At 50.5% G+C, this 21,411-nt stretch overlaps 5 protein-coding genes across 5 annotated transcripts; 2 read left to right on the forward strand and 3 right to left on the reverse strand.

The window, feature by feature from the left end:
• The first annotated feature begins 3,235 nt into the window (after nucleotides 1–3,235).
• On the forward strand, nucleotides 3,236–5,021 carry M438DRAFT_347928 (UDP-N-acetyl-D-mannosamine 6-dehydrogenase). Its single transcript, XM_029906022.1, has one exon. The coding sequence runs from the start codon at nucleotides 3,502–3,504 to the stop codon at nucleotides 4,729–4,731; it is 1,230 nt and encodes a 409-aa protein (XP_029757604.1). The 5' UTR covers nucleotides 3,236–3,501; the 3' UTR covers nucleotides 4,732–5,021.
• A 2,054-nt stretch (nucleotides 5,022–7,075) lies between these two features.
• On the reverse strand, nucleotides 7,076–7,807 carry M438DRAFT_279389 (alpha/beta-hydrolase; the record flags this gene model as incomplete). Its single annotated transcript, XM_029901081.1, has 1 exon — nucleotides 7,076–7,807. One exon carries the CDS (start codon nucleotides 7,805–7,807, stop codon nucleotides 7,076–7,078), a length of 732 nt encoding a protein of 243 aa, XP_029757605.1.
• Nucleotides 7,808–10,317: 2,510 nt separating this feature from the next.
• M438DRAFT_302169 (diacylglycerol O-acyltransferase 2A) lies at nucleotides 10,318–12,233 on the reverse strand. The gene is made up of 2 exons (XM_029902120.1): nucleotides 11,529–12,233; nucleotides 10,318–11,475 (listed from the first exon to the last, which is right to left on the reverse strand). Exons 1-2 carry the CDS (start codon nucleotides 12,032–12,034, stop codon nucleotides 10,461–10,463), a joined length of 1,521 nt encoding a protein of 506 aa, XP_029757606.1. The 5' UTR covers nucleotides 12,035–12,233; the 3' UTR covers nucleotides 10,318–10,460.
• Nucleotides 12,234–13,841: 1,608 nt separating this feature from the next.
• Nucleotides 13,842–15,657, reverse strand: M438DRAFT_357787 (uncharacterized protein; the record flags this gene model as incomplete). The annotated part of the gene is made up of 5 exons (XM_029907197.1): nucleotides 13,842–14,396; nucleotides 14,584–14,827; nucleotides 14,877–15,025; nucleotides 15,080–15,354; nucleotides 15,408–15,657. 5 exons carry the CDS (start codon nucleotides 15,655–15,657, stop codon nucleotides 13,842–13,844), a joined length of 1,473 nt encoding a protein of 490 aa, XP_029757607.1.
• Nucleotides 15,658–16,288: 631 nt separating this feature from the next.
• M438DRAFT_376664 (uncharacterized protein) lies at nucleotides 16,289–21,335 on the forward strand (the record flags this gene model as incomplete). Its single annotated transcript, XM_029908679.1, has 6 exons — nucleotides 16,289–19,369; nucleotides 19,434–19,601; nucleotides 19,744–19,920; nucleotides 19,974–20,105; nucleotides 20,159–21,056; nucleotides 21,106–21,335. 6 exons carry the CDS (start codon nucleotides 16,289–16,291, stop codon nucleotides 21,333–21,335), a joined length of 4,686 nt encoding a protein of 1,561 aa, XP_029757608.1.
• Nucleotides 21,336–21,411: the final 76 nt, after the last annotated feature.

Genomic DNA, 21,411 nt, shown 5'->3' on the forward strand with positions numbered 1-21,411 from the left:
GCTTCCGTTCCTCTATCCTTCTTTGCTTTTACACTTTATAACAACAATTAAAAATCAACGTTAAGAAGCGCAAGTCCACGTCGCGTCCCTATGTCTGATCCACGGAGGTGCTGAATCATGCTCTGCTATTGGCGTCTGTACAAATGAAGGCAAAGCAAGAGCAGAAGGATTTCAAGGCTACGATGTACGAGGTCGCTCCGGAAGCAGTCTCAACTGCCAAACCGCTGACCTCTAGGTGTCCTCGATTCGTCCCGACAAGGTCTTCTAGGTGATTTTACTACACAACCTCGCTTGCAAGCATGCCTTATCTAGGTCGATCGAAACGAAAAATCACTGTTTCTCGCCATCACTTGCCTCGCTGTTAAAAGCCTCATGCTAATCAACGTTGCCGTTGCAGGATTGCAAAACGAAGTCTAGAACAGCGACTTCACCCTGTCCCTGGACTGTCATGCTGAAAACAGCTATGATGTACGACATTGTATCTTCAAGGTACCTGATCGCCGCTGAATACACACAATGAGTCAGTTGTGGAAAAGCAGTGTCGCATGCAGTCTTTTTGAGTGTCAGGCTCAAACGGCGTATCGAACATCGACTTTTCATTCTCCATACTGATAGTAATGGCGATACACAGAGCACTTCTATCGGTTAGGCTGGCATTGATATAACGTCTCGGTTGCGGATTCCTTTCTGTACACGGCCAAACACCTTATGCCAAATATGACAGGTCTTGGAGACTGGGGAGCAAACGCGTGGAATGGTTGTCTAAGAATCACCAGTCCTAGTGTATTGGTCGGCTCTCGCCATCGCCGGATCGTCCTGGCTGTCGGTACTAGAGGCGAGACGAAGGATCACACGTGGTCTCACTCAAGGGTCCTGAGCTGGTGTCGAGCATCAAGGGGTCTCTCATATGACGATCCTTGGCTGAAAATGTCCTTTGCGCTACGGAGGTCGCGACCAGATCAACATAAGTCTTCGAGACAAATCACAAGGCTGGGGCTGGACCAAAGGTACCATGCATTCGACATTAGCACTGTCAAAGACAGATAGCTCCTCCAGAATTCAGGACTACCGCATCGGGCTTACCTTCCTCGGATCTTCCAAAAGGACACATGGACCAGAGGTATGTGTTGCCAAGCTATCCTCTATGCTACCAGTGAATCGATCGTTCAACACATGACTTGACGAACGACTACAGGCATCTTATTCCGAATCAGGCGATGCAGCTTCGTATAACGAACGCCTCACGAACCACAAGAAGAGACCGACAGGTATGGCTTACAGAGGAAACTCCTATGGTATGCTAACATTTGACACCAGTTCGGCCATATATTGAAGGTTCATAACCAATGCACAAACTGTCAGTGCGGTCCGCCATTACACGCGCTGAAGACCAGCCAACCAGTTTTTTGCTCCACCAAAGTACTGTCCAAAGGGATGGCAGATATGGAGAGTTAGAGACTATTCATACTTTGGTAAGACAAAGGTACAAGAATGGTAAGCAAAAAAGCCACCAAAACCCCTAAACAGTTCCTACACAACGAATTGAATGGCTTGCGGCTCAAAAAAGATGCTTTAGGTGATTAAGCATGGAGAGTGTAAGCGACCGAGGCATCCGCAACGTTTCTGATATTGAGCATCGAGAGACAAGTACAGTCGAGGGACCACAATAGGTCACCACAAAGAGTCGAGGTGTCCTCAACGGTATCCGGCAAGGGCATGACTTCGGCGGCAGGCTCCGGTAGCCGCTCTAGACACAGAGGTCCTAGTACAGGAATAAGCGGAGGAAATTTGGCCTCATACAGATGCTGCTGCGAGGTGCAAACGGTTCTCAATAATAATGATGCAAAAGTTACCTAGGCTCCGTAAGATGCCGACATCGAGTCGCCAGGCTCGCCTCGGGCCGTTTCTCCAAAATGCCAAGCTTTTTCCCACACTCTCTCCACGTGAGGAGAATCGACTTTTCCAGAGCTCACCTCGTGGCTCTGCCTTGGCCTGATGCTACGGGTACTTGCCTTCAGCCCGCATATCTGTCCGCCCATCACTTTGGAGATCATCCATCCCTTCACAGTTATGACTCGCCTGAACGTGAGTCTGCGTCGCACGGCGAGCAGCGGCTAATTATCCTGACCGTTGTTTTGCTGTGCTTTGAGAGAATAAGCAACATCGCCACACATGAGCGTTGACAAGCCATCAACCGTAAGGGTCTAAAAAATATACGCCCAAGCATGGCCCTCAAGACGCCTCACCTTGTTCCCAAGACAGACGCTTATTCTTATCTCTATCCTTGAGAAGTCAATGGCTCGCTGGGGATGTGTGTTCTTTATAACACTCTTGACACAATGCATTTTGTTGCAGAGTCGTTGATTGTGTTTTCTGTCCTGCCGGGCGTTGACCACGATTTCAGAAAGACAGGGCAGAATTCAGAGTTTGCCCTCCCGAGCTGCAGATCTCCCGTGACTGGCCACGACATCTCGCATCCTTTGCCCTCACGTTCACGACGTTGTAATAGTAGGCGAGCCGTTGAATCACATCCGGCACTGCGGGTTGTAAGCCACTAGTTCTTACCGTTAGCACTAACTGCTATACACACACGTGAGATTGTCCGCGGCATCAGAAGACGTCAGTCATGCCGCCCATGGCCATCGGCAGTACTTGCGTACAGGAGCTATACCATACGCTCACCAGCAACCGCCAGTTACAATGGACCACCGTTGTGTGCGCTGATATGATCCCGGCTCGGGACATGTACACATGCATGCACTCCCACGATCGACAGGTTCTGACTCAATTCCCACTCTGTTGTAAATCACATCCTGGCCTGGTCATGGAAACACAGGATCGTCTCGATCTGGAGCACTATATTGATTTACTTGTCTCTGAAGAGAAGCACCGCCAGAGTGGTTCGGTAAAAGGCCTGGAAAGGTCCTTGCTTTCAAGCCTCCACCAAGACGTCTGAGTCGCTACGCCGTTGGAATTGACAGACAGACTCGCGTGCTATGGTCAACGGCGACATGCCTCGAAGTCATGGCCATCGAGTCTCGGTGACACAAACGCACCATTCCTGTCAACTGTAAGCGGACCGAGGGGCGGGTACCTCTTTCTTCACAACGGTTTCAGTATCTGGAGCGCGGACAGCATCCTACAAGGAACTCTATGGGGGTTTCTCTACAAGACCGCTGAAACTTGACTATCGATCTTTCTTTTCGCTAGATTCCATCTATCGCCAAACCCTTCCCGAGAAGCGTGGCGGGGCCTATCCGTTGACCTATATCGAAAATTCATTCTCGCTGGGACACCTGGTATAAGTATCTCGAGAGATCTTCGTTGTCCCACTTCTCCATCATCATCTCATTTCTTGTGCACCGGGCAACGAAGATCCTGGCGGTTTTCGATTATCTCATATCCTTGGCTCTCGACTAATATCCTTCTTCACTCGTTATAATACCTAATCATAATCATCCAATACAACCTTAATCACCTTCGGCACAACACCTATCAGCCATGTCACGCAACAACAGCTTCTCGACCATGCAGCGCAACGACAGCTTCGATCTCACCCTGGCCCACCATGACCATGTGGTCTGCGTCGTCGGAGTTGGCTATGTCGGCGAGCACCTTCTCAGATCATTTGGTACTTGCTACCAATCAATTGGCTTCGACATCTCAGTCCAGCGCCTCGCGCAACTGCAGCCTATTTTTGGTCACATGCCCAATGTGACTCTTACCAACGATGAGTCCTTTTTGGACAGAGCTACCGCCTATCTCATCTCGGTCCCTACTCTTCTCAAGGCTGATAACACTGTCGACCTGAGCCATCTCATCAGTGCATTGGCCATGGTTCTGAAGCACGTTCAGCCTGGCAACACCATTGTCATTGAGAGCAGTGTCCAAGTTGGCACCACCCGCCAGATTCTTGGCCCTTACCAAAACATCCTCCACTGTGGCATGTCTCCAGAGCGTGTTGACCCTGGTCGCACCTTCCCCACTGCCCAGCAGATCCCCAAGATCATCTCCGCACTCACTCCTGCATCCAACTCTGTCATTCACAAGCTGTACGCTCGCGTCTTCGACCAAGTAGTACCCGTCAGCAAGCCTGAGGTTGCCGAAATGACCAAGCTGTTCGAGAACTGTTACCGCATGGTCAACATTGCCTATGTCAATGAGATGGCCGATGCAGCCCGTGCTCACGGTATTGACCCCAACGAGATGATTGACGCCGCCGCAACAAAACCCTATGGCTACCAGGCTTTCCGCCCCGGTCTCGGTGTTGGCGGTCACTGCATCCCTGTCAACCCCTTCTACCTCTTCTCCAACAACCCCAACCTCCCCGTCCTCAAGCGTGCCACAAAGCTCATGCGCAACCGCCCTGCTGCTCTTGCCAAGAAGCTTCACCGTCGCTGCGCTGCTCGTGCTGCCTGCCCTACCGGTCCTCGCATTCTTGTCGTCGGTATTGGCTTCAAGCCTGGCCAGAGTGTCCTCAGCTACTCTCCCGGCCTTGCTTTCGCAACTGAGCTTCAGCGTCTTGGCTGCTCGCGCCTCGTCTTCCACGACCCTCTTGTTGAGCAATCACAAGTACCATGGCTCGAGAAGCTTGACCACGCTGGCTTCCACCCTGGCCGCTTGGATCTCGAGTTCGATGCCGTCGCCGTCTGCACAAGACAACATGGTGTTGACTTCACTGTCCTCGACAAGCTGCGCCACTGCAGAGTCAAGACCTTCGACACCGCATAGATTGCATCTTCCAGTCTGCATCTTTCGCTTCCTGCATCACTTCGCTTCATCCTGCATGTTCCATTCCACGGCTCGCGTACCGTCTATCTCGGTCTTTTTCACGAGTTCAGGCCTTATACGCTAATTATTTCTTGTCTTTCTTCTCATCATCTCTGTTGGGCATTTTTAGCGATCGGTTGTGTTTTCATATTCATTGGCTATCGCCATCCATCTTTGTTAGATACTAGATTTAGATCCTTACACCCTATACCCAAAAGTCAATCATATCTTTACAAAGCAAAAACGAGCCTATTCCTTCCATTTCCATCCTTCTTCCTTTCAATATGTCTCTTGTCTTCTCGAACATTTCTGGAAAATCTGGAAAAAGGACGATCATTCAACCAATAATTTTATTTGTCGCGCGAAATGCAGTTCCGATGCCTTCTGCCAAAACATTTAGAGCCCCGCATGCTCTGTGAATCGACCATCCGACGTTGGAATAGATATTTGAATAAAGTTCCTTGGTTACACACAAAACCCTAAAAGCATATCTCTACCAAAAGGTTACAAAATTAGCCGTGCGTGACAGCTAAACTTCCAACACCCAATCTTCTTTTCCAAATACGAACACACTTTAACTCTGACCTTGATTTGTTAGTTGGTCTCCCCCCCTCCTTTTTTCAACATGACTTTTACACTTTTGCACTGTTGAGCACGCAACTCTTACCCACCCGTTGTCAGATACGAGAAGTTCATAATTTGGTAACCTCGCCCCGTTGCTCGATGCTTGGTAGGTGTGCTCAGAAGCTTGCGGGTGTGGTTTTCGGTCTAACCTGAAGTTCTGCATTAGGAACTTGTATTTGGCTGACTGTTGGTATCTGGTGGTGTGGTATAGGAGTTGAGTTTTGAGCTATGGAAGTGTGTCGTCAAATCATGGGGCCTCAACCCTAGGGTTGACATAACCCTCTGTCCTATCTACCGACGAGTGAAGTTGACATCTCCGCAATCGCAGGTCGTATGGTCGGATGGTCACACGATTTGATGAATGTGCCGACAGAAGTGCCTTTGCATCTTGTGACGCTCCCGTCAGATGGTATACACGTGGAAGAGCCTCCGCGGATGTCGTCGGCAGAGTCCAGAAATTCATGCATCTACGTTGCGATGGCTTCAGCAATCTCGCAAAAAGCTGCAGGTACCGTCTAAACTTCCAGAGAAAGGCCGTATCGCAAGTGAGTGGCATCGCCTATACCTCCCTCGGCCATCAGCCACAGAGATTTCTCTCATGCAAAGACGTTTCTTCTGGTTTTTGGGATAGTGATTCCGCACGTATCGTATAGATGCGTGCCACTGAGGAAATCTGATACCCCAAGATGGCAGGTGTCCGGCTACGCTTTCTGTTGTCTGACATCCACTGCGATATAAGGCGACGCGAAGGATCCTTCAAATACGAGTTGTTCTCCTTCTGGAAACGGGAGATCAGCGATATCGACCTTCGAGAAGTGGAGTCGGTTGATTCATCGATGCCTATTGTTTCCTTCTCGCTTCTTGTTCTACTCCATCGAGACACGTCTCGAGTTTCTTTGGCAGCGTGGCCGAATGCGTACAAACGACGAGGACGTCCCAAATAGGCTAGATACTGGATGATGGGAACGGGTACGAATTTGACAGCAGGTGGTGAATGACTGGAAACAGGTATCAGTGGCAGTGGTTTGGCTTGAGGTTGGCTTGAAGATGGTTTGCAGGCGCCTTGAGGACGGCTTATTGGTGAGCTTCAAGCAGCTTCCAGTAGACTTCTGTCGTATTCGGTTGACAGCTTGAGCCGCAAAGTGTCGCTTGACTGAATGCATCTCTGAAAACATACGAGATCCCCGGGTCAGTCCGGGGGAGTCACGGTTCGAGGTCCCACCGGCGTTGTGCTGTCAAAGACGAGCATCGAGAATTTCTGCAGCTCGACAGAAATTTCAGGTAGGTAGATTGAGTGTTGAGAGTCTCCGGTTGACCCTTGGTTGATGGCTTTCGATGAACCAGCCTCCGACGACGAGATGACGTTGAGAGGTGACGTTTGAAAGGGTGACTGACACAACTCTAGTGCATGGAAATCGAATATGGAGTCTGATGTATTAATGAGACAAGAGGTTAAAGCTTGTGGTTGTGATGGAGAATATATCGAAAACCCAAAGGCAGAGGCATTTTCAAGCAGCACAGAAGGAACTTACATCAATACGGCAGGAGCAAACGTACAAGTCACGAGATTCCAACAGACGAGCATCACTTTTCGAACTTCACGCGTGTCAGAGTATTAAAAGATGTAGAAGGTGATACTGACAGGATATGGAGTCAGAAATGGTGCCTTCCTCCCACTTCACTACCCCGTCGATTGCGATGCTGTTGCACTTCGGTTTCTGCTCGAGACACCACAGCGTGCGAGAAACGCAACAACATCGTCGATGCCTTTTGGTTCGTTGAACCAGTGACCACCTTCCTCATACTCTCGCCATGTCACCTCCAACCCGATATGCTGTAGAGTCTCCCGCATTTGTTCTCCATTCTCCACGGAGATGACCTCGTCATCTTTGTTGTGTGCCAGGAAGATTGGTGTCTTGATGGTTGTCGTCTGGTGCTGGATCTCGTCATGGAAAGGTAACCAGGTGCAAAATCCCATGTATCCACCAACCTGCAGCTCACTACGAAGCAAAGTGTGAATGCTGACTGCCGACCCTTGACTGATGCCTCCCAGGAAGATGTGATCAAGAGAAACTGCTTTCGACTCCTGTTTGACTAGATCCGTCATTCTAGCCACTGCCGTCTCGATGCCTGCTCTGCTCATCTCTTCTTTGTCATGCGGATGTTCCGTACTCCACATATCGAACCACTGTGACATCTCCGTGTCGAAGCGCTTTGACCTGAGCATACTGGAGTTTGGAAAGACCCATCTAAAGCCGGGATAGATTTCTGGTAGTGTGCGTGCGTCCGACGCTTGGCTTTCAAACAACTCTCCTGCAAATTCGGAAGCGACACTGTCGCGGCCGTGAAGTATTATGATGGTGTGCGTGTGTGCCTCGGTTGGCTGAATCACAAAGTTGTTGATGTTCTCCATGATTCTGGGAATTGGTTGGTATAGATGCTCTTGTATGACTTTTGCTGGCTGCTGGCAGTAGAGGTATTGTTGCTGAAAATGCATGCGAGAGGTGGTGTTATCTCATGTTCGAGATTAGGAAGTGATCGGTTGCGAAAGCAACTGAAAAGTGAAGGAGTTCCTGTTATTTCGCTGACTCACTTGGTGCGGAAAGTAGTAGCGCTGGTGCCTTGCGTCGATTTGAGTTGAATAACGAGCATTGCATCCAGATGTCCTTGATGCCTCGGGTCAGAGATGCACAGTTGTTCTTGAAGTCGATGCTAGGTCCAAAGAGAGTGCTTTAGGGGGTTGGTCTCTGTGGACGACGCGGTCGCACTCAAAAGTATCATGCATTCAGATATGTATCTCAGTGTGCATCGCTACGGCATCAGAGTTGATGGTGTGACAGAATTCAGCACACGGGGAGGGTCAGTCTGATTACCAGAGTCTGGAAAGCTATGGCAATGATGTCGTCCTTCAGATCCACAGACATGCGGTAGAAACTCGACGGTGCGTCGCTAGATGGCCAGATTCTCGCGAACCACGCATGCAGGATCCGAGTCGCGAGGCTTCAGACTCAATGATGGCGCAGCTTCGATACTCACAAGCAAAACATCTGGACTCGAGATGACTCGACCAAAACTGCGCCAATTCGACCAGAGGTCAGTGAGCGTACGCATATACTCTACCCACACACCAGCTCTCGTGACGCTGAAGCCTCGCACTAGGGGGGACCAAAAAAAAAAATTGGACTCGACATTTCTCGACGAAAAGTCGTCCGAATTGGCTGGAAATAAGCGCATTTCAAAGCGCAGAGCACAAAAAGGATGTCGCAGCCAGGAATCGAACCAGGGTCTAGCGCTTGGAAGGCGCTAATGCTAACCATTACACCACTGCGACATGATTCTAAGATATGATTAGATCGATGACGTAGCTCAAAAAACCCCAAAATATGTACCACAGTCGTTTTGAGCCGGCCACGCATGGCAATTCTCAAAGCTCAAATCGATCGAAGACTGCTCTCAACAGATACGAGCTCAACCATCCAATTTCTTGAACTACGACAGTAACTACCTGTCTACGACAACTAAAAGCAAAGTACCCAAGAGCCCGGCCATCGAAACTCTCTCAAATCTAACAAATCTCAAATAAGACCTTTCTATCAAGTACCCTCCAACACGCAGAACTGAGCACCACGAGGTTCTCCGAAGAAACACGGTTCCCACTCACTTCTCTGCACTCCTCACGGTGCCCACACCGCACTGTCAACTTCATAACCAACCCTCTTCTGGCCCTGATGCTCTCAAAGTACCATATCCTTGTATTGCCTTCAAGCATTCAGGTAAGTATGGTGATTAGTTGGATCCATGCAGCAAAACTCCAACACCATCGAGGCTGAAGATGCGGAATCTTGACGTCGATTACTGCTGTGATGTGGTAGAATCGGTAGATCTCTCGTGTAATCTGAATTGTCGTGCCGAAGAGAGCGGATAGACGATACTGAGGTAAGGCAGGAGGAGTTCGGGTAATTTGTGCTCTTCTTCCGAGATTACAAGGCGGTAACCCAAATTCTGAAGTTCTAGAGGTGAATCGAAGAAGGGGAACGTGTTCTGCTTCTCCTGGTTTTCAGACCAACCAAAATTCTATTCGCGGACCAGGATCGAAATTTGCAGAACACGACTCTCAATGGACATGGACATTTTCCCCATCAACTTTGTGCATAGCGACGGTATCTAATCAGATGTCTTGCGGACCCCGTCTTTGCGTCCCACTCAGCAGAACTTCACCAAAAGTTTCTTTTGCGTCTTCTTCTCGTGCCGCATAATGTGCTCGACGTAAAAGGTACAATACCAACATCTGGGGTATCCACGGAATCCACCCGATGTGCTATAATGAAAACATAGTGAGCACTGCGTCTGAACTTTTGCCGTCAATCCTTTCCTCCCGTGAAACCAGTCGAACGCCTTTGCTCTGAAATCCGCCCTTGACAGGCGAAAGCACATGGCCATCCAATGACAATATTGCGTGGGCGTGACTAGACCTGGGTATTTGAGGTAGAGTCGTCGTGGTATGTACTTCGAATCGGTGAGGTCCGGAATGATGAGCTCATATATTGCGACGATAGGACAGATTTGGTAGATCTCGCGTGTAATCTGGAGGTTGGTGCGCAGGAGGGACGGAAGATGTCGATGACCGATGTCGTACTCTTGATCGGCGATTGCATATTGGTAGATGAGAATGCGTAGTTCCAGGGGCAATCTCAAGAAGGGGAAGATCTGTCGCTCGTCAAGAGGTTTTCTATGGCGACGGCGAGGGCTAGGGAGAGCGTTAATCCAGTGCAGTTTCATCAATGCGGTCGTGAATGCGACGTTGTGAGAGGAAAGCTGTAGCTGTACGAAGTGAGCTGGGTGTTGGCAGATCTATGATTCTCTGTTATGATGCTGTCAAGAAACTGTGTTGCAGAAGAGCCACGAGTGAAGGCAACTCAAGAACCGGAGAAAAATTGAGCATGATTCGTCAAGAAGCTATGGTGTCAATTTCTAAAATACAATATGGAAGTAAGGCTACAACAAACTTCCCCATAAGCATTAGAGCACAAAAAGTGCATGAAGAAAGTCATGATGAAAGAAAGGGTTTACTCGACAATCTCGAGATCACCATCGCGGTGCTTGGCGAAAATGTCCTTCCACTCGTCCCAAATGCGCTTGAGCTCATCGACATATTGCGCATGGATCTCATCCACATACTTGGAGTCAGGACGCTCCTGTTTGCGCACCATGATAGGTCGGCCAGCGACGATGTTGAGCGGACGTCGGTAAGGCATCATACCAACATCGTAGTTGAAAACGCCGCGAGCGTGGAAAAGCGGAACTGTGAAACCTAGAGCCTTCTTGACCAACAGCTGGAACTTGTGGATGGTGGGATGTGCTTGAGGATCGAACTGCTCGTAGAGTTCATTCTCGCCAAACGCTAGTACGGGAACGAGATCAGCACCAGTGCGAATGGCGAGCTTGACGAAACCCTTGCGACGAGCGAGCACAAGACGAAGGCTGTTGGGCTGAGCATCCAGCGATTCGCGAGCACCGCCAACAACGATGGTGATGGCGCGACCCATACCTTCTCCGTTGGGGCCACCCTTGGAGAGAATGTTCTCGCAACTCTCGCGAGAAACCGAGGCCAGGCCCAGGCGCAGAGCGTAGTCGCGATACAGGGGGATGCGGAAGTTCGAGTCCAAGGTCAAGAGAGTGTTGGTGATGCCGGGGAACAGCTGAGAAAAGCCGAGAGCTTCGGTCGCGAAGGCGACAAAGGCACCGTGGCTGATAATACCGTGTGGATGATAGCCAAAGACGTACTTGCGGGTTGCAGGCAGCTCTTGCGAACGGTGAAGGCGAGCAGGGAAGTATGAAGCGAAGAGAGACCAGACTGGAAGACGGCGCAGCCATTCCGAGCGGTACTTGAGCGAGCCCGAGGTGCCGGCCTTGGAGAACAGGACGTAGAGAAGGTAAGGAAGCAACAAGGGCCACAGCACCGGAATGGCGCAGAGGACGAAAAAGGCGGCAAGGAAAAGAGCGATGCTCAAGGTGTGAACCAGGACCATTCCTGTCTGCAATCTACGCTGGAGAGGAACGTTGAGGGGTGCCCATCTTATGCTGAGACATGTATTAGCAATGTCAGACTGTTGAGGGTGTGCGGGAGGACATACGCCGAAGTTTCCCAGCCTGCTCCAGCTCTTCTTCCACTGACGAGCTCGCCTTTTGAGTCCCTGACCTGCTGTTCTTTTTGCTTGGGCGCTTCCTTCTCATCTGTTCTCAATTCCTCTTCGTATGAATCATCAGGCTTGACACTGGTCAATTGCTTGCCGTCGGGACTCTCGAACTTTTCGTATACGAGCTTCTGTTGCTGACCGTCTGTGCCTTCCGAGACGGTCTTCTTTGGGCTCATTGACTTGGAAGATGTGCGCTTGTGAGGACGGTGCATTTGAGCTGGGCTCTTGGGCGAGTCGTTGCGCCCTTCTCCAGTAAACTCCTGGCTGTCGCCATTGGCTTCACCTGCATGGAGATCAATGACAGGGTGCGCATTGGTGTTGACTCCTTCCTCTGCCATATCTGCCCAGGATTTCTCCTGCTTTTGCTCTTTTTGGGACCGTGTACGGCGAGGTTGAATTGGTGTGGATGGTAGAGATGGTTGTCTCTCTTCTTCGTCTAGCATCTCTTGAAGTGGTCGGGGCTCAATGCTGCCTTTTCTCGAAAGCTTCCTCGTCGGGGGTGTTTCCTTAATCGACTCCTCGTTGAATGAATCTCCGCCATTTTGTTCATGCTCTCCTAGAGCTTCGTGGGCGGCGTCAGCGAAAGACTTGGGAGGAAGGTGAGATTCCTGTCGCTCTTGCGGATCGGCGGGCTCCGGGTTCAAAGACATCTTGAAAGTATAGCTAGATGAAAATGAGGAACCAAATCGATTGAGCTTCCCAGCATCCAGGAGAAGATTGAGCTCACCCACACACTTCGAGCGTCATCGCCAGTGACGTACCCCAAATCCTCCCCAGCCTTATGCCGCACAGACTGCCTGCCTTGGATCTCCCGGTCGATCCCGAGCTCGTCGCGACATCTCATTCTGCGACCCTGTCCTTGATGTTCTTTGTTGCATGGAGCCTAGCAGCGAGTTCTTTGTCGTTGCAAACAATCACGATTATTCACCCAACTCACTAGTCGTCCCCTCCAGTGCATGCTCTAGAAAAACAAGAACCTCAAAATAAAATCCAATACTCGACCAAAAAAATCAATTGTTGCAGAATCAAATCCAGCGCATCGAGAGGATCACAATGGTGGGTTCAAAAGTGCAAAAAGAAGTGATACTACGACAGGGAGTCGAACCCTGAGCTCATCCTCGCTGTGAAGCAATGGAAGGGAAGAATGTTACCGCTACACCACCGTAGTAATTGTGATGTTTTTGGGTCTGAAAAGGATCCATATATCCCACACTGCAGATGAGCCAAGCAGGTCATGATGAATTCGGTCAACCTTGACTCTAGGACGGATGCTTTCCAGTCGAGCACTGCGTAGCAACGCTAGAGTTACACAGAACGTATAATCACGGGCGGTCTAGAGACTACTTACAAATGGCATCGAAAGTAATGTGCAGACTTTGTTAGTCGAAGCAGTTTTATGGGTTTAGTCGGGTTCATTCCAATAATGATAGCTATTTGATCAGTAAAGCGAAGTCATACCTAGAACAGCAATCTCGAAAAAGATGTACACACTTCAGGCATGACACATCTGGGAATAATTGGCAAAGTAATCATATAGAAAGCATAGTCATTAGACAAGGCAGGTCCAGTATGTATACATCAACAGAGATGACTGAAAGTCCGCAAACAGCCTGTCCAGGAGTCTTTGTCCCCAAGACGCTTTCGGCAACCCGTCATATACTTTTCAAGTATAAAAGGCCCCATAATCCCATAATCTATTCCAACAGTATGATCTACCATTCATCAATGCTCAAAAATGTACTCTGAAACTTAGTCCGCCAGTGCGATACTCAAATACAGGCGGGTCTGTAATAGCCAGAGCTTTTCGAGCCCTCATTCTCATCCAACCCACACTTTCACACTAGGACCAACAGGACGACGAGCGTCAGGGATCGCAAAGTGACGGAAGGCAGGAAAGACGAGGGGAGAGGAAGAACGAAATTATTGATCTTGCGCGGTTGTCTCGTCGGATACCAACAATGGAGATTGTGTTGGTTGACGCCTGATAGTGTATCTGCCTCACGCTTTGTGGGATTGTGTAGGGGTATGGGAGAATGTGTTCAAGAGAGAGAGAGAGAGGCGTAAGGAGAGAAACAGAAATGGAGAAAGGTTTATCGCAACTTTCGTGGATATAAGTAAGGTGATTGTTCTCTCACATATGAGGGACAAAACAAGAATGTTCGAACAAGAACGTCGCGACATAATAGTAGTAGTAGTAGATTCCACAAATTGGATGCAAAGTCATTGTTTGGCTTTTTTTCTCTTTTGTTCTTAATGCTTCACACCATTCACTGGCTGTTGGTGCTGTCGGGCCTTGCCATTCCCACCATTGGCTAGGTCGCCTGTTGGCGGTGGTGGAGGGGGTGGCGGCACCGGGCCGTATGTGCGAGGTCGTTGATCCACGGCTTCGTCCTCGGTGTCGTCGTCGTATTCAGCCTCGACGCTGCCCTCCTCATCCTCGTCATACTCATCGTATTCGGAATCTGTCTCGGCAAGGTCGTCTTCTTCGTCTTCCTCGTCGGGGTGGTGTGCTGGATTCGGTGCTCCAGGGGCGGCGTTGACCATGTCGGCGCGTCCGTAACCATTAGTCTGCATGGCGCGACACAGCTTCTTAAGCTTCTCGTTCTCCTTATGTAGACGATCGATGGTTGACTGTGATTGCGAGCGTTCCTCGGCCATCTGGAAGATGTTCTTGTTGGTGGCCTCTTGCTTGCGCGTCAACTGCATGTTCTCCTTTTCCAGTCGCTTGGACTTCTTGCTCATTTCTTCCATCTCTTTACGGAACGTCAGGAACAGGTCGTTGCTGTTGTTGAGGGTGTCTTCGACCTGCTAATGCGGTCAGTGAGTGAGATGGCACTGCCTAAGTTGGAAAGTGGGGAGGAAATTGTTCGAATGGGCGAAAGCGGTTGTACTCTTGGTAGCAGAGACGGACGGGGGCTCTCTTTCAGAGATGGACGGGGACTTTTTGAATAAAGACATGGACGGGGGCAGCATGTTTGGAAGAAAGTCTCACCTGCTTAAACTTCTCCACATAAATATTCAGCTGACTGCGCAGTTCATTCTCTGTTTGGGAAAAGGTAGATACCTGACGGGTCAACTGATGCGACTTGCTCAATTCTGCATCCTGTTGTTTGCGTAGCTGCTCTTGTCGGGCGAGATGGTACTGGATTTCGAGATCCTTTGATCGGAGAAGCGAGTGGAACTGGATTTCGCGCATTTCGTATTGTTCGACGAAGGATTTGAACTTTTCTCGGAAGCTGTGACTTGTGTGAGTTGGAGTTGAGAAGCGCAGTGCAACAAACATACAGCTTGTCTTCTTCGAGCTCGCCGGTTGGTCGATCTGGAAGCTTGCGGTCGGTTATGACTTGCTCAACATCGCCTACCATCCGTTCGAGACGGCGGTGCAGCTCTTCGTTCTTGTCTGCCGCGCTTTCCTTCATCTCGCGGAGATCCTCCTGCATCCGCAATCAATAACCGTATCACTCTGACAAGATCCAGCAAAAGCGCACCTTGAGTTTCTTGTTTTCCTTGGTCAGTTCACGACTGAGCTTCTCCAGCTTCTCCTTCATCGAATTGGCTTTCGTAAGCTCCGACCTTTGCGTGTCTTTGTCTTTCTGCAATTGATCGCCTCGCTTCTTCGCTTTGATATGCTCTCGTTCGGTCCGTTTCATCTCTGCTAGAAGTTCCGAATACTTTCGTTGCACGGTTTCCATCTTGCTTATCGGACCATCCATGGACTGAAGGAGATTTTGGAGATCGCGGTTGGCCTTCTTTACTTCCCGGTCTGTCATTGTCAGTATAGGCCCATGCGATAGCCAGCAAAGGTCGATGACACACCAATTTCCGCATCTTCTTCAGCCCTTCCGGTGGCATCTTGTTCTAGCTGGGCAATCTTTGCCTGGAGCTGTTTGTGTGCGTCATTCGTATCGGCGGCACCTTTCTTTGCTTTGGACTTCTTTCCGACAGGACCGTTGTTGGGCGGCGGAGGTGGGGCGGCAGGCAATGGAGCATCGTCGCGGTGTTCGTGGACAGAGGCGGGCGAAGCGCGTGAGCTGTGGGGTTGGTGTTGTGCGGCGACTTGAGCCATTGTTTAGGTGTCGGAAGAATGGTCTATGGGTGTACTAAGAGAAGTGATTGCCCTTGCATCGGGGGCAGTGAGGCGCAAGGAGCGGGTTGAGATTGGCGCACTGAGACAGGCGGGCACAGCGAAAATCCGGGTATGCCTGTCTCTGTGGCGCAAACAGGGATCGGAGAGGTAGTTTCGGAAGGCGACCAACAAGTCGGCGTAGCGATGAAGTAGTAGATAGCGATGTCGTATGTATATCTGGGAGGGCAAGAGGGGTGTCGGACAGGGACTGCTGCAAATCCTGGTCGAAAGAGCAGACAAGGTGGAGGGTCGTCGTTCTAGCGATAAGACTGGGCGAAAAGAGATATCCAAGATACAATGGGTCTTTCGTAAACACTCGTCGACGGTCGTATGTCGTGTGCCGGACAGGGCTCGACTCGACTCTGGATGTGCAAAGAGGTGTCGAAACGGAAGAAACAGCCGTGTCTGATCTCCTTCCTGATTGGCCACTCGATGACTGTGAATTGCTCCCCGCCGTCCGTCATCAAAGTCCGTGCCTCTTCGCGACTGCCCTGAGAGCATTGTGAATTCGCCTTCCTTCCCGGAAACACAACTGAAGCCTACCAGATCAAGAGCCTTGATCTACTCGGAAATGCTACGCGGAGTCAACAGGCTAGCGACCAGGCCGAATCGCCTTTCACACACCAACCTACCGGCTTTGCGACGAAGTTATGCTTCCGTAACCGACTTGTCAAACTATCCCAAGCCTGGAGATCAATTACATGGATTTACCTTGAAGCGTGCCAAACACGTTCCGGAACTCGAGCTCACTGCCCTCCAATTCACACATGAGCGTACTGGTGCCGACTATCTCCACATCGCACGAGATGACCAGAACAATGTCTTCTCCATTGGCTTCAAGACAAATCCTCCGGATGCGACTGGAGTACCGCATATCCTCGAACACACCACTCTTTGTGGAAGTCAAAAGTTCCCAGTCCGCGATCCGTTCTTCAAGATGCTGCCGAGATCGCTCTCCAACTTCATGAACGCCTTTACCTCTTCCGATCACACCACATACCCATTCGCTACAACCAACGCTCAGGACTTCAAGAACCTCATGGGCGTCTACCTCGATGCTACCCTACACCCTCTTCTTCAAGAGCACGACTTCACCCAGGAGGGATGGCGTCTAGGACCTGAGAACCCTCAAGCCGAGAACCCCTCTTCAGACGACATTATCTTCAAAGGTGTTGTGTACAATGAGATGAAGGGTCAGATGTCTGACTCGCAATACCTCTACTACATTCGCTTCCATGAGAACTTGTTCCCTGCAATCAACAACTCTGGTGGTGACCCTCAAAAGATGACTGATCTGACTTATGAACAACTCAAGAAATTCCATGCCGACCACTACCATCCTAGCAACGCAAAGGTTCTGACATACGGAAACTTGCCTCTTACCGAGCATCTCCAGTCTATTGGAAAGGAGCTGGACAGCTTTTCACGCATCTCCGTGGACTCGGATATCAAGGTTCCTGAGAGTCTCGACAACGGCCCTCGCTCTGTCACCGTCAAGGGCCCTCTGGATCCTCTGAGTCCTGCTGACTCTCAATACAAGACTTCTGTTACCTGGCTTATGGGCGACACATCTAATGTTCTCGAAAACTTCTCACTCTCTATCATCTCGTCGCTGCTCATGGACGGCTACGGCTCACCTCTCTATCGCAACCTTATCGAGGCCGGTCTTGGTCCTGACTTCTCACCAAACACTGGATTCGATGGTTCCGGTAAGCGTGGTGTTTTCTCCGTCGGCCTCAATGGCGTCAAGCAGGAAAATGTACCCAAGGTCAAGGAAGCTGTCTCGGAGACTCTGCGCCAAGTCAGAGAAAAGGGCTTCGATCAGTCTAAGATTGATGGCATTTTGCACCAGCTTGAACTCAGCCTTAAGCACAAGACTGCAAACTTTGGCATGTCCATCATCCAGCGTCTGAAGCCTGGTTGGTTCAACGGTGTCGATGTCTTCGACGCTTTGGCATGGCAACAGACTGTAGACACCTTCAAGGCAGAGTGTGCCAAGGGCGGCTACCTCGAAGGTCTCTTGGAGAAGTACTTGTTGAATGACAACACCTTGACATTCACTATGGAACCTTCCGCAACCTACGGTGAGGATCTTCTTGCAGAGGAAGCACAAAGACTTGCATCGAAGAAGGCCGAGGCTGAGCAACTTTTTGGTTCCAAGCAAGAGGCCTATGATCAGTTGAAGAAGAGAGAGCTGGAACTTGTTGAGCAGCAAATGCAGGAACAAGACCTGAGCTGCCTGCCATCTGTGCATGTCAAGGATATTCCGCGCAGCAAGCCAATCACCGAGACCCGCCAAGATTCTCTCGACAATGTCAAAGTGCAATGGAGAGAAGCACCGACGAATGGACTGACTTACTTCAGAGCTCTCAGTATCTTCAAGAACCTGCCTACCGAGCTGCGCACTTTCGTCCCTCTGTTCTGCGACGCACTCATGCGCATTGGAACCAAGACTAAGTCGATGGAAGAGATCGAAGACCTTATCAAGCTCAAGACTGGTGGTGTTTCTTTCGGTTATCACGCATGTACCTCCCCTACCAACACTAGTGCTTGCGAAGAGGGTTTGAGTCTGTCTGGTTTCGCGCTCGATCAAAACGTTCCTGCCTTGTACGACCTGATCCGAACGATCATCCTAGAGACCGATTTCGACGGACCAAAGGCCAAAGCTTCTCTTCGCGAGCTGATCCAGAGCGCTGCTAGTGGTGGTGCCGACACTATTGCCGAGTCGGGTCACGCCTACGCCAGACGTGTTGCTGAGGCTGGCATCAGTCCCCACGGTAACTTGCTCGAGCAGACCGGTGGTATCAGCCAGATCAAGCACATGGTCAATTTGGCATCACTCTCCGAGATCGGTGACGACATCATCCAACCATTGAAGACGATCCAGCAGCTTGTCGCAGCCAATGTCTCGAACATGAGAGTCGCCATCACTTGTGGTGCCGAGTCTACCAGCATCAACGAGGCAGCTCTGCAAGGCTTCCTTAGCGGCACTTTCTCGTCGTCCGAGTCGTCGTCTCAAACTCAGTCGAGCCAGGCATTGACTCGCAACGCCAAGTCATTCTTCCCTCTTCCTTACCAGGTCTACTACTCCGGTCTTGCCCTCCCGACCGTTCCCTACACAGATGCCGCTGGTGCACCGTTGGCTGTTCTCGCACAACTGCTTACACACAAGCATCTGCATCGTGAGATTCGTGAGCGTGGTGGCGCATATGGAGGTGGTGCCTACTCCCGGGCTCTCGATGGTGTCTTCGGATTCTACTCCTACCGCGACCCCAACCCTGAGAACACAATCAAGGTTTTGGACAAGGTCGGCAAGTGGGCTGTAGACAGAAAGTGGACGGACCGCGACCTTGAAGACGCTAAGCTATCCGTCTTCCAAGCACTTGATGCTCCCAGAAGCGTGAGCGAAGAGGGCATGACCAGATTTGTGAGTGGAGTGACTCCTGACATGGAGCAAACACGCCGGCAGCAGCTTCTGGATGTCAGCAAGGAGCAGGTCCGTGACGCTGCAGAACGCTTCCTCGTGAACGGCATGTCTAGCAGCAGTATGGCTGTGCTTGGTGCACGCAAGAGCTTTGTCGACGAAGCACAAGGCTGGAAGGTTCAGGAGATTGGTCTGGGTGGTGCTGCTGAGGCAGAGGCCGAGGCTGAAGTTGGCGCAGCATCAGCTTGAAAAGTAGAATTGAAATTTGCTGCGATATACCCATTGTAAATAGATTTCTCCTCTCTGTATTATATGTATGATCATGATGACCACCAAACATTCAAGGCGCTGCATGGATGAAGATGATCCAAATGGGGAAATGAAATTGAGTCGCGTCAGAAGTGGAAGCTGCGACGCGTCTCCTTCTGACGCGGGCAGCCAGCCCTCACACAATCTTCTGGTCATAGACACTCAGTTGCAACACATTGCATTGCGACATGGCGCTCTCAAATTCGGTAGATGCGCTGTTGCAGCCTCCATCGTAAGTGCGATGATGTAGTGTCTGGTATCAAACAGAAGATTGACTTGCTCAAAGGACCGAGGAGTACCAGACGCTCCAGCGTACACCATCATCATACAAGCCTCTTCGATCATTCCATCTTGCAAAGGGCGAACAAAAACACTACCAACAACAATATGCCGACATGTACTTTGCCCGACTGGCCGTGCTCAAGCCTGCCGTAGAGCGTGTTGCTAGTGAAGCATGGGATGGCTTCGAGGTCAGCACCCCCAAGGAGACAAGACGACAACGATACTAAGACGATACGGACAGATTGGTGGAGACGAAGTACACAAAGTCGATCGCGTGCTCGATGTCCGACAAGGCGAGTTGGTCTGGGTCGCCGGCACCGTCTACATGGAAATGCCGCTTAAGCCAAACATTCTTGACGACATCTCCAAACATGTGAGCCTCGTGGAGATCACCCACCACGAAGCAAACGCTGACCTCTTTGATAGCACTGGATTGCCGCACCGCCGCCCCGACTGAAATTCACATCTGGAGAAAGCGATCAAATCATGCTCGAAGACGAATCTGGTCGATTACGCTTGACAGGTAGCTTCCTGAGCTCATGCCTACTTGTGACAGGATGTATCGTGGCAGTCATGGGAACCGAAAACGCCAACGGCGATTTCGAAGTCATCGATCTGAAGATACCCGAGCTTGCACCACAACCCGAACGCTGGTCGCAAGGCCAAAGTGATGGCGCCACCAAGAAGAAAGACACAAAGAAAGAGAAGGCCGGCAAGATTGCCATTGTCTCGACTTTGGGAGTCAGTGGTGACTCCGGCGATACTATGGCTCTGGACTTACTTGTGGAATACCTCCTCGGCGAGTCGACGTCACCAGACGAACAAGAAAAAATATCGAGCATATCGCGACTTCTGATTGCTGGCAACTCGCTCTCGTCGGCGAATCCGATCCCCAGTGCAGAAGACTTGCCAGCAAAGAAGCCATCCGCTGTTAAAAAGTATGGTTACGATGCTTCCGCATACAATCCTGCTCCGACAGACCGCCTAGATTCACTGCTTGAGTCACTGTTACCTTCAATACCCATCACCTTGATTCCTGGTGAACAGGATCCTACGCATACCTCTCTACCTCAACAACCCATGCATTCAGCTCTTTTCCCAAGAAGCAGAGCTTACATGGCTGCTCCTAACTCGGAAGACACGGCTTGGTTCGATACTGTCACAAATCCCTGGGAGGGAGATGTAGATGGTTGGAGAATTTTGGCTACCGGCGGTCAGCCCATCGACGACGTATTCAAGTACGTTGAAGGTGACGACCGCTTGGAGATGATGGAAGCTACCCTGCGCTGGAGATTGTGTGCTCCTACTGCTCCAGACACATTATGTAAGACAGGCCATTCCGTCATGCTCAACAGATTGCTAACAACATCTAGGGTGTTATCCGTTCCAAGACAAAGACCGCTTCGTCATCGAGGCAACGCCGCATGTCTATATTGTGGGCAATCAACCTCGTTTCGAATCAACCATTGTCGAAGGACCCGACGGTCAGAGCTGTCGCATCATTTCAGTACCACGCTTCAAGGACACCGGCGAGCTTCTTCTGCTCGATGCCGAGACTCTCGAAGTAGAGGTCGTCAAGTTTGGCGTTTACCAAGAGGCATGAGGATGGTCGTCATCCGAGACATGAAGTCAGCGCCCGCCAAAAGCTTCGTTACCCATCACAGCAAGGTCGTGCTCGT

This window comes from Aureobasidium pullulans (assembly GCF_000721785.1).
Source record: "Aureobasidium pullulans EXF-150 unplaced genomic scaffold scaffold_18, whole genome shotgun sequence".
NCBI classification, from domain to species: Eukaryota; Fungi; Ascomycota; class Dothideomycetes; order Dothideales; family Saccotheciaceae; genus Aureobasidium; species Aureobasidium pullulans.